Source organism: Oenanthe melanoleuca, chromosome 20 (assembly GCF_029582105.1).
Source record: "Oenanthe melanoleuca isolate GR-GAL-2019-014 chromosome 20, OMel1.0, whole genome shotgun sequence".
NCBI lineage: Eukaryota > Metazoa > Chordata > Aves > Passeriformes > Muscicapidae > Oenanthe > Oenanthe melanoleuca.
In genome coordinates, this window is record NC_079353.1 from 3,432,244 (window position 1) to 3,445,340 (window position 13,097).

The window sequence follows — 13,097 nt, forward strand, 5'->3', positions numbered from 1 at the left end:
GGGTTGTACAAGAGGTCTTGTACCTGGGACAGGTTTTCTTTACCTTTGGCCTAACACCTCAGCATTGTGCTAGACTCTGGCTGGCCACTGTGACTGTTTTTTTGTTAGGTTGTGTTTTTTTCCTGGTCTCGAGTTCTGGATTTCTCAAGCCCTTTAATGCTACAATTTACAAAGGAACACAGCCCAGTGTCCATTTTCTAGGCTGTTCCTTAGGGTTCAAACATCTTTATTATTTGCTAGAAGATTTAGTCAATAGTAAAAATAGTTTCCTAATTTTCTTGCAGAAGCTTCTAGTGACTGTGTGAATAGATTACCACTCTCTTTTCCATATATTAGCTAGAAGCTTTCATGTTTGATAAACAGGTTTAGTAAACCACAGACAGTTCTCCCCTCCACACTTCTCTTCCTTAGCTTTCAGCACTTTTTGTAGAGGGCTTGAGATTTATTAGCTCCTCACTATGAATAGAGAAACTGAGGCACAGAGAACCAATGCACCAAAAGGAACAGCAGAGCAAGACTGGAGCCTGAGTGATGAATGCAATGTTTTTGGTATCGTTCTTAAGGGTGATTCAGCTAGCCCAGGTTCGTTAAGACTTGCATCAGCTTGTCTGGTAGCCATTCACAGATCTCTCTGAAATTATCTGATGGCCTGTAGCCAGGCTTATCTCAAATTAAATAGGGTTTCCTCTCAACAATCTCCTCTGCTACTCTAAAAAGCCAGTTCCTTCCAAGCAAACCATTAAAAAAGATTATCCCAGAATGCCTCCTTGCACGTGCATATTTATTGGGGGTAGTGTTAAAAAACCCCAAACATTAACCAAGAAAATAACAACAAAAAGCCCAGGAACCACAAAAGCCTGGTGTTTGTGGTCTCAGCTCAAGCCCATCACCAGGGCTGTGGTATCTGCTCTGGAGGCACTGGAAGCAGTGGGCAGCCTGATAATAGCCAGTGTGAGACCCTGGAATAGCTGTGCCAGGCTGCTCCTAATCTCCCCAGTGCCAAAAGTCCCTCTGGGCCAGCCCACCCAGCACAGCCCTCTGTCCCCAGCGCCTCTGTGCTAATCTGCAGCTGCACATGTGCCATGGCAGTGCCTGGGAAGTGCCTCGGGCTGTTAACAGGCCTGGGGCTTCTCAGGGCTGATCAGGGCTGAGCAGGGACGGGCTGCAACTGAGCCTGCACAGAAACAGGCCCCTGCTAGGCTGGGTTTGGGATAAAGTCAGACTTAAGGGTTCACAGAAATGCAGGTGGGGAGGAGAGGGAAAAGAGGCCCAAAGCCACATCTGCTCCACAAAGCATCTCAGCTACCTGGTGTCATGTGCCAGAATTTTTAAGACTGTCTAAGGAAGCGCTTCAGAGGAGGCACATGATTGTAGGGAGCTATTTTCAGCAAGAGGAAAAACCCCTACTGAGTGATTGCATATTTCTTTCACTTCCTTTTCCCCCCTTTCCTTGTGAGATGTACTCAGCAAATATATTTATTGCTGAAATGATTTTGTCAGATTTTTTGGACAGTGACTTAGCACCTTCAGCCTCTTCCTAAGCTGTGTCTATTGTGAGTACTTGCATATTTTAAATAGTATTTATTTAGTGTCAGCAGCTCTCTGCTAACATTGTGTCAAGGCAGCTCCTATTCAGAATACAGCAGTTGAATATACAACTCAGATGTGCATTACTGCTCTTAGCTAAGGATGGCTGGAGAAAACAAGTATGAAATGTGCATAAGTAAAATGGGATAAGCTTTTAAAGTAAATGTCAACAATTTTTCTTAGGGAATTGTAGAAGGTATCCAAAGCCATTGTAGGAAATACTGACAATGTAGCAATGGAACAGAACGTTTTGTGTGTCTTGCTGGGTAAACTGAATGGCTTAGAGAACACTTATCTTTTGGAAAAATGATAAAATGATTGTGTTTTAAGGAAAGAAAATTAATCTACCTGAATTTAAGGTCTTCCTTTTATTGCTCCCTACTCAGTATGCTCATAGCATGGCACAGGATGATGGATGTTTGCTCTCTACTTTTTACAATGCACTTCTGGTGCTGAACTTGGTGTCAGGGGCAGTTGTCTGTCCCTTCATTGGCTGGTGGGAGAAGTGGAAGTCATCAAGTGGAGAGGAAGCCTGGAATAAGCTGATTTTTCTTCTGGAACCATATGGAAGCTCAGAAATCCCTTATCTCTAGCAGCCCATAAAGTGGTAAGTAGTTACATTCAGTGAGTCAAGCCTTTCCACTGTCCCATTTTATTTATTATGCAAAATAGTTTAAGGTGCTTTCCTAATTATAGTTCCTTTCCCTAGCCTTAAAATGAACACTTACAAGGCAGTGAAGCCATTTGACATTTAATTAAACTGCTCTAGGCTTTCAGAAGTCATTTTATCCTGGGTTTCTGCTGCTCAGTGATACTGGTCCTGGTTATCAGCAGCCAAACATGACTGTGCTGTGTTTTGTTCTGCCTCACATCGTTTCCTTTAGCACAGTGAGATGTTTCACTCTGTGAATGTTACAGTTCACTTCAGAGAACTTCAGTGAAATGGGGTTTCACCTCTAGCATTTTCCTGGCATGTTCTGAAGTACATCTGCAACATAAGAAATTAAGAAATATTAGAAATGCTGTATTTCTTAATGTCAGGAAATGAAGGGAGAGAGAGAGAAAGGGAGAGACAAAGAGCATCTGTGCAAGTTAGTAACAAGTTAATTCAAGTTTTGGCTAAAAATGACAGATTCTTATGACTACTTAAAAACCATGCATCACTGAGAGTATAGTGTTATTTTTATGTGTTTCAAAGTATTCTTTGTTACTGCTCCTGTCCCCCTCCTTCGTGCAGTCAAACATCAGGAACGATGCTTGTAAGTGAACTGGAGCCTTGCAATACACTGAATGTTGTGATTATAGGAGGCTCCTGCTCACAAGTTGTTGCCATTTTTATTATGGGTGTTGTCCTCTATGACTCATATGATGCTAAAATTTAAATTATGTGGCAGAAGCACATGTGTTTAATAAATTAAGATCACTCACTTTGGGCTATAATCTCTACATATGCACATATATTTGTATATATATTATGTCTAATACAAAATAATGAAACACAAACAGAATATGCACATATATTCATGCACCACACACGCACAGAGAACTGGGAAGGGGTGCATGTGACAGTGTTGCTTTCCAAGGCACCCAGTGGTGCACCTGTGCTGCTGTACCTGTACCAGGCAGCAAAGAGGCCCCTGGCTCCTGGTGCAGTGCCTGGGGCTGGCTACTCCCCTGGCTGGCTGAGTGACACTCCCTCGGCTATAAAAGGGCCCCCGGGGCTGGGCTGTGCTGGTGCAGCTGATAGAGCAGCAGGCAGAGGGCTCGGTCTGGGCAGCCTGGGCGAGGTTGTAGCCACCAACAGTCTGAGCCGCACAAAATGCGTGAAATCGTGCACCTGCAGATTGGCCAGTGTGGGAACCAAATTGGAGCCAAGGTAAGGTCTCTTTTCAGCACTGATCATTAGTGGGAGGTCAGAGGTAGCAGGTCACACATCATCAGTGGATGGGGACTTTTGGGAGGGACAGGTGCCTTGGCATGTTGGCAGGGAACATGAGTATTTTGGTATGAAAGGTAAAAGCTGGATTTAATCCTCATGCAAAGTTTAATGTTCATGTGCAATATCTGTGGCCCAGTGATTACAGGTGCACCAGATAATTCCTGCTGGGACTCTTTTTCCCAGGAGGAACTCACAGACTCTGCAAGATACTGGGGCAAGTGACAGAGCCAGTAATTCCAGGGCTGTGAAGTTGTGTTGCTGGTACTTTAGTTCAGCCATGCAGGAGCAGCTCTGCCACATTTTATTCTTAAATATCACAGAATCATACAATGGTATGGGTTGAAGGGGTCTTAAAGATCATATGGGATCATATTAATGAACAGCATAACCTGTGTGAGAGTGTAAAATGACACAGAGTGTCACTGGCTTCCTGTGAGAGACAGGCAGATATCACTGGAGTATTTTTGTGTAGCTCAAACACTGGTATGTTTGTGACATAGGGAGTAGTCACTATTGCTACTTTCTGGGCTAGAAGTGAAAAAAAAAAACCTCAATTACTATGCTGTGTGATGTCCATGTTTGGTTTTTTTTTTATTTTTTATTTTTAATTGATATGTAGAAAATTGTCCAAAGATTATCTATTTTGGGCTGGGAGGTCTTTTATGACATGGGATAGTTGAGGGATTGTTCTGTTGTGTTATTTCTCCTTTCTCCCACACCTAACCTTGATTCCTTTTAATGAAACATGAAGCATGTACCTGTTGGCAGTGGTGTATTTGTACACTCAAAATGGGACTGGATGCTCACCCAGGAGACCTTTCATATTAGAAAAGCCTGGTCATTACAGTGGGTGGGTGTGTCTGCATGAACACTGCTGTGGCTGCTGCCCAGATAAGAGCCCAGCATAAGAGCAAATCCATATGAGTGTCAAGATAGGACGTGTAGGACCAGCAGCTGTTTGTGGAAAGCCTTGCTCACATACAAATTTGCCTGTGCCAGCTTTGTCATGCCATGGTCACACTTGTGTATGACAGGACTCCCTAATCCACACCTTCACAATCTTTTTGTTAAGTTCATACCAAGTTGCAACTGTTATTTAAACTTTTAAACTAACATCAATTTTCTTTTACTATAAAGAGAACAAATTGAGGGCTTCCACCTATCAATGCATGGGTCATAGCTAAGCAGCATAAATGCTCTGCTAAGCATTCCCCTTGAATTTATTTGGAGGGGTAGAGAAGGATCCCTGTTCTGATCTGGTAAGTAAATGGCAAAGCATCCCCTGCTTCAGGCACAGTTCCCAGGGCTGGTGCTGAACATATGCTGAAAATAAATAAATCATTCTCAGTGTGTTGTACCTCTTTCCTTTTGCAGTTCTGGGAGGTGCTTGGTGATGAACATGGGATTGACATCACTGGGAACTACCGTGGGGATTCACCTCTGCAGCTGGAGAGAATTAACGTGTACTTCAATGAGGCTTATTGTAAGTGCTCAGCAGAGCCGACAGGGAGGGTAAAATAAGTAATTAACAAACCCACAAAAAGCCTAGGCCACTCTAGGTGGATTGGACTTTTCAGAGTGGATTGTAAACCTGTTTCTTTGACCAGTAGCAGTAATTATTTGCATTCATTTTGTTTTGTTCCAGCCCATAAATACGTGCCCCGTTCCATCCTGGTGGACCTGGAGCCTGGGACGATGGACAGTGTCCGGTCCAGCAAGATCGGCCCCCTCTTTCGACCTGACAACTTTATCCACGGTATGCACAGCACACTGCCAGCAAACTGACTGCAGGCAACTGTCCCAAAAGGGCCTTGGAAGTCCTTTAAAAATTCTCCTGTAACTTTGTGGCTGTTCTTTCTGTAATTCTGTTCACAGGTAATTCAGGTGCTGGCAACAACTGGGCCAAGGGCCATTACACAGAAGGTGCTGAACTGATTGAAAACGTCATGGATGTGGTGAGGAACGAGTGTGAGAGCTGTGACTGCCTTCAGGGATTCCAGCTCATCCATTCCCTTGGCGGTGGCACAGGCTCAGGCATGGGGACGCTCCTCATCAACAAGATCAGGGAGGAATATCCCGACAGGATCATGAACACCTTCAGCGTGGTGCCCTCGCCCAAGGTCTCCGACACGGTGGTGGAGCCGTACAACGCCATCCTCTCCATCCACCAGCTGATAGAGAACACAGACGAAACCTTTTGCATTGACAACGAAGCTCTGTATGACATATGCTTCAGGACATTAAAGCTCACCAATCCCACCTACGGGGACCTCAACCACCTGGTGTCCCTGACGATGAGCGGCGTCACCACCTCGCTGCGCTTCCCGGGCCAGCTGAACGCGGATCTGCGGAAGCTGGCGGTGAACATGGTGCCCTTTCCTCGCCTGCACTTCTTCATGCCCGGCTTTGCCCCGCTGACAGCGCGGGGCAGCCAGCAGTACCGGGCCCTGACGGTGCCAGAGCTCACCCAGCAGATGTTCGACGCCCGCAACATGATGGCAGCGTGCGACCCGCGCCGCGGGCGCTACCTCACCGTCGCCTGCATCTTCAGGGGCAGGATGTCCACCAGGGAAGTGGACGAGCAGCTGCTGTCTGTCCAGACCAAGAACAGCTCCTACTTCGTGGAGTGGATCCCCAACAATGTGAAAGTGGCCGTGTGTGACATCCCGCCGCGAGGGCTGAAGATGGCAGCCACGTTCATCGGCAATAACACGGCCATCCAGGAGCTCTTCATCAGGGTGTCCGAGCAGTTCTCGGCCATGTTCAGAAGGAAAGCATTTCTGCACTGGTACACGGGGGAAGGCATGGATGAGATGGAGTTTTCTGAAGCAGAAGGTAACACCAATGACCTCGTGTCCGAGTACCAGCAGTACCAGGATGCCACTGCAGATGTGGAGGAATTTGAGGAGGTAGAAGTGGAAGCAGAAGCCAAGCCAGAAAAGGAAGCAGAGTAAAAAGTATCAAAACATTCTCCTAATGAGCCAGTTCACATTCACTAAAGACAAAGCAATAGCCATCATCTGCATACCCAAAATAACACATTTCTTCAGAACTTTTTCTCTGCATCTGGCCAAGTATCTCTGATATTACAACACTGCTTTTGAAATTAAGGGCAGCTCTGCTTTACTGTCTTAACAGTTGACACTGAATCTCTCCCAAAACTGATCCACTATGAAGACATGTTATGTCATACCAGCCTTTCCTGTAAATGGATTTTTTAGAATATAATCACCAGATACTGAATGTACTATACAGCCACTGTGCCTGTGTATATAGATCAGGATCAAAAGCAATAGCAAAACACGCTGTCAGCTCATCACTTTTATTTATTCTCAGGGAAACACAGTCCCTGCTGATCATGAACTTGTCACTGTTTTAGGAACACGTGCACATCTCTGAAGCCTCCAAGGTAGTGACTCTTTTATCACTCCACAGACTGATGTACATCTGCAGAAACAACAGGGGCCAAATGACTAAATATGCACATTTTTATTTTATAAGTACTCTAAATGTTCTATCACCTTGCTGGCTTATATTATTGCAGAGCTTTATTCATTATAATGGTGTGGTTTGTTTCTATTTCTAACTACAGGATGAGTTACATTAGCACACTAAGTTGTGACATTATGTAAAAGTTTTGGTGTGGTATTTTTTTTCCTAGGTACTAACTACTGTAAATTTTTTTCCTAACATTCATTACAACAAAAATGACATAGAATGGTTTGTAGTTTGTTAATGTAAATTCCATGGCAGTCACTAAAACAAAACCATATTTTGCCTTTGGTGAAAAAAATTTCTTGCCATCATAGCTGCCTACTTAACAATGTATTTATAATATTATTTTAAATAAAGATTATATACCATTCTATAAAAGTTTTACACTTGAAACATTTGACAGACAAAACCCCATTGTTTTTTCTTGCAAGAACTAACTTTGAATTAGTTATACTTTCAGATGAAAAGGTTTGTTGGACTCTGAAGAAAGTAACTCCTCATGTCTGAGTTCAGTCTCGATGGAGGAACCTGAAGCCAATTCTCCTGTGCACTGGGCAATGTCATCCCTGCTGTGAGGACACACAGCAGCAGGAAAATGCAAAAACTTCCCCCAAAACCACACAGCTTGAAGTGCATCTTTGCTTCCCAGCCAAGAGAAGTGTCCCCCTCCATTCCTACTTTCCACGTGTGTCAATGAGGATAAACAACTAACTCAGATTCCTGTGTCTCCTTCCCCACCTCTCACATGGCACCAGGTCTCCCAATTCCTGATTCACTGCTCAGTGTCTCAGCCTTCAAGATTAGATGCCCAGCAGCACAGCCGTGGCACAATTATTCTGTTTCCAGTTTTCAAAACTATGCTAATATTCTCTGCTAATACAGATTTTAGCCAGGATTTTTTTCCAAAGTAATCATTAAAATGTAGTTGGCAGTAAAGTTTTAAACAATCAAACTCATTTAGGTACCTGAAATAAAAGCATGAAATCCAAAAAGAGATTTGGCTTAAAAATAAACAATGTTGCTACTGAATGTCCAGACTGTGCTAAAAGCAGTCTCTTGTTTTAAGGGAATCAAAAAGTAAATGTCTCTGCAGAACAGAAACTTTGTGTCAAGAGGAACAAGACTTTCCACACATTCAGAAATTACATTTATTAGCATACCAATTTACATACAGAGGCAAGTTCTACAGTTCATGTGATGACATTACACTGTAGTCTTGAGCTTGCCTACAGCTTTGCAGTTTGCTGTTATTCACCACAGATCAGCTCCTACAAGAGATTAAAAATACAAGTTATTCGAGAATGTGTACAAGGTACACTTCAAACAAAAGGTAATAATATTTAATCGCAGATTAGAAATAAAAGCTGTTCTATCCAGAACAGAAAATATTTCAGCTGCTTGTGATGGATGGAATGGCACAAATAAAGGTACAAGTGGTATCTGTCTCACAGAGAGCAGATAACCCATACAATGAATTTGCTGCTCAGGGGAAGGAGCAGTTCAGAGGCTGTCTGCTGGCAGAAGTATGAAATGTGAATATAATAGAGAAACCTGTGAGCATCACTACAGAGCCCCAGCTGCTCTGTGTAGTCACTTTAAAACTATGACCAAACCACAAGTGGTTCAATGCAGGGTTTGACACAGTACATCTCACCTCACCAATGAAATCAGGCAGCTTCCCATCTCACACATAATCAGGTCACAGACACCCGCGCCCATTCGCACCACACCGCAATGCCCTCCACTCCCACGGCTGGAAACGGAGCCGATTATCTCTAGATACCGGGGATTAATGGACTCAGCAGTTACAGACTATCGCTAACGCCACTCTTGCACTACAGAGCTCCAGCCGCGCACCCAGCCCACCCCACCCACTTACATTTCACTCCTTTTTGGGTTTCACCGTTTTCACCGTGGCCACCGCTGCCCTCTCGGCCTCCGCTTTGTACTGCGGCTTCATGGCGGCCCGCACGGCCTGGGCGCAGATCTGCGAGTAGCGGATGTAGCTGCGGCCGGGGGGGACAGAGGCCGGTGAGACCCGGGCCCGGCCCCAAAGCCGCCTCCCGCAGCCCAAACCCGCGTTCCCCCCGCACTGCTGCGACCCCGCCAGCCCCTCGCCCCCGCCCCGTCGCGGGGCTGTCCCAGTACCTGAGCCCGGCCTGTCGCCAGTACGCCACCATGGCTGCGGCTCCGCGGGCAAGGTCAGCGCGCGCCGCAGGGGACGTGCCCGCCGGCCAATCAGCGCGCGGGAACAGCTCACGCGCGCCGCCGTTCACGGGCGCGCGCCTCCGGCAGCGACCAATCAGAGCGCTCCGTTCCGGCGCGCGGCTCCCGCCCTTTCCGCCTGACGCGCCCCGGGCTCGCCCCGCCCCTTCCCCTCGGCCCGGGCGGCCCCGCGGCCCTGAGGGGCGGTGGGAGGGGCCATGGCGGCGGCGGCTGTGCCTGGGCCCCTCACGGCTCCTCACGGCTCCTCACGGCCGGCGCTGTGCGGGAAAGGTGTGTGACCTTCTCGGTGTGGGAGGATCCCGCCTCCGCTCCACCTGTGTCCGGCCGGGGCCTGCCTGGCTGTCCAAACACGGGAGTGTGTGTATGTCTGTGTGTGTCGGTTCAGTGTTCAGAGCTGGTAATTTGCCAGAAGTGCACTAGACGTCAATTACCTAAAGAACATAAATTAAAGTCCAGATTTTCTGTGAGGCTCATGGCCAGTCGTAGAGCATTTGTGTTAGTTACACATTAACTCCTTCCTCAGTAATCCTGTTGTAATCTAAGAATCCGAGCAAGTGGTTAAAGGGTGTGTTTTACACATCTGATCTTACCCCTCTGTGCCATCACTTCTTGTTTTTTTCCAGATAAGACACTAAAAAAACCCAAACAATTTACAAGCTGTGGAGCCAGTGATGTTTTTTAACAGACTCTCTTCATTTTGGAGTTGATCTGTGCGTGGCCAAGCTGTGACAGTTCTGTCCCATAGGACACGGTGCCCTGCCATGATTTTCTTTTGGATATTGATACAAACACCTGAAATTCAATAATTTGCTCTAAACAAATCCATAAAAGACGACATAGTAAACTAGAAGCTATTGGCACAAAGAAAAATAGTATTTTCCCCACATATAATAAGCAAAAAGGTATTAGAAGATTTAGACAAGTTTGATACATAAGCAATTTGGTCCTAACCTAATGTTCATTTAAATAATTAAGACAAAACACTTAAAGTGATTAAATACTGGCTTTTAAACAAATCCTTGTGCTTTTGTCTAGTTCGCTTGCTTCCTTTCATCTAAAGTCAAACCATTTTTAAAGCACAGAATAATTTTCAGCTTTATTAGAGATCTCATTTAGTCCAGAACCACTGCAATTAACAATCCACACGGTAATGTCAGGGAAGAGCCACCAGAACAAAAAAAGCAACTGTTCATGAGATATTTCAGTATGTCTCCAGCATACAGCAGTAAGATCTGGACCCCAGTCATCTGTATTTTTTTTAACTGTTAAACAACTCTGATTCTATAAAGTTTTGGGTTAATTTCTTAAACCTGCATATTGCAATTGTTCCTACTTAATTTTAAAGAAATATTTAGTGTAAATGAGGCAGAAAACAAGTCTTACTTCAGGGATTTGTTTTCTTCTTTATTTTTGTGTGAAACATATTCTAATTTTGTGACAGATGTGGCATATTGGAGCAAAGCTTTCCGATTTGCAGAAACGAAATAAATCAAAAAATTGTTATGACAAACATGTCTCTGCACTTTTAGCACAGAAAGGTGCCAGTGATATTGAAAGGAAATAGTTTTGAAGCCCCAGTCATAACAATGATAACAAAAAGATACAAGACAGCACCAAAGATTTTGGGAAGCCCCTCTGTGCTGCCTAAGCAGCATATTTGATGCAAGACAAGTAACTGCAGTACTTGCATATATTGAGAAAGGGGATATTACATGCAAATGCTTCTTTAATGGGAACATCTGATGGCTTAATAGATAATTAGCACTAAGATTATTTTAAGCCTCATGGGCCGCCCAATCCACATAGATGGCTTGGTAGAGAAAAATCATGTCAGTAGAGTTGGGCATTTTTTCCCAGCTACAAGCCCCTCTATTCCTGCCCCATGGCTTCTCTTGTTCCTCTCCCAAACCCATTTCTCACCTGTTTTTTGCTCCACAATTTTCTTTTCCCGCCACATCTTCTCTCTCTGTATCTCCCTGCCTGCAATTCTATGAAATTAGCTCAGTTATAAATCCATAACGGAGATACACAACCTGGATGGAATTATTTACAAATTTAGCTCTATTTACTATTTGTTGGTCTTGATAGATGAAAATTCAGCATGAACTGAAAAATTTAAACCTTTGGGAGAGGTATCAACTGTGCTGAGGCAGACTGGATATCAATCAATTACAGAAACTTTGTTTGCTCAACAAAAATTCCAGAATAAATATTGATGTTCATGCAGCTGTTACAAGGCACCATTATAGATTGGTATGACCTGTTTTCATGCTCAGTTAAGATGCCAGGAGATATTTTGTAAATTACCTAAAATTTCCTCAGGTAAGAATTTTCAGAGAGAGAACAAAGGAGAGAGGAGATAAAGGAGAGGAGGACAGGGAGAGGTTGCAGAGAGAAGGGGATGAGTCAGGAGGGTTAGATGCAGAGATGGAGAGAAGCCGCTGCAGTGCGATTAGCAACATCCAGAAATGTGAGTGTGGATGGGTCTGGGGGAACTAAGGACGTGAGGTTAGACATGTCCAAAGAAACTGAGGGAGTGAGGGAAGAAGCATCCTGAAAGGTGAGATTGGAGACATCCAGAAGAGGTGTAGAGAGAAGGTTGGAAACATCCTCAGGAGTTGATGAAGATAACCCAGAGGAGCGCTGAAACATGAAATAGTTAAAATCGGTGAGGTCTAGAGATTCTGACGAGGTGGAGGAGCTGTACTCAGAGACATCTGGTGAGGATGGAGGGACTGTACAGGAAAAGTCCAGAGAAGCTGAGGAAGTGTGACTGGAAACCTCTGTGGAGGATGAGGATGTGAGACTGGAGAGGTCTAGAGAGAGTGAAGAAGTAGGGCTGGAGAAATCTGTGGACAGAGAGGTGACACTTGAGAGATCTAAAGAGATTGAAGAACTGTCACCAGACTGATCCAGAGAGCCTGATGAGGTGACACTTGATAGGTCCAGTGAAACTGAAGAGGAGAAGCTGGAGCGCTCCCAGGAGTCTGAAGAGGTGAGACTGGAGAGCTCTAAGGAGATTGAAGAGGCAGTACTGGAGAAGTCTGAGGAGCATGAAGATGTGAGACTTGAAAGGTCCAGAGAGGATGAAGAAGTGAGACTGGAGAATTCCACAGAGGATGAAGAGCTCAGACTGGATAAATCCAATGAATCTGAAAAGGGGATTTTAAAGAGTTCCAAGGAGGCTAAAGTCTTGACACTGGAGGGGTCCAGGGAGGCCGAAAAAGTGAGACCAAGTAGGTCCAGGTAGGTTGAAGAGATGACACTGAAAAGCAAAATAAATCCCCAACATGATGGGTATTAAATCAGGAGTATTTTAAACAAAAGATCTCTATCATCACACCAAAACGAAAAGACAGCATGACCCCAAAACCATATTTTTTTGAAAATAATGATTCAAACTGTGTGCTTGGTCTCTTAATAGTTTCTCTTTTGTGTAGAAAAGCTCCAGTAATAGGAGCCCACAGAATTATTGAGAACATTGTGCCTTTCCAGGGGACCATTACAGAATCACACATACAATTGCAGACAGTCTTCCCTCCTGGCATGCCTGTCCTTGTTCAACCAGATTCATTTTTCTGTGTAGCAGGTACAGGATTTGTTTTTGGAAACTAACAATGTGCTAAACTGAATCTGTGCCCAAGAAATAAACATTTAAGCAACAGCAGTTCTTACTGTTATTCAGATAAAAAGAGGTCTTATTTTGTTACTTTTTTTATAGCTCTGGATATAAAACCTGTATAGTAACAATAATTTTTCATTTGTGCTAGTTTGAATTGTTTAGTAAAAATATTGTAGAGAAGTTGTGATAGAAGGCAGACGTGATTAAAAAGGGAACTGAACAGCTTAA

At 44.4% G+C, this 13,097-nt stretch overlaps 1 protein-coding gene across 1 annotated transcript; it reads left to right on the forward strand.

Annotated features, from left to right (window-relative positions):
* The first annotated feature begins 55 nt into the window (after positions 1-55).
* Positions 56-7,399, forward strand: TUBB1 (tubulin beta 1 class VI). Its single transcript, XM_056507349.1, has 4 exons — positions 56-3,463; positions 4,901-5,009; positions 5,172-5,282; positions 5,402-7,399. Exons 1-4 carry the CDS (start codon positions 3,407-3,409, stop codon positions 6,478-6,480), a joined length of 1,356 nt encoding a protein of 451 aa, XP_056363324.1. The 5' UTR covers positions 56-3,406; the 3' UTR covers positions 6,481-7,399.
* Positions 7,400-13,097: the final 5,698 nt, after the last annotated feature.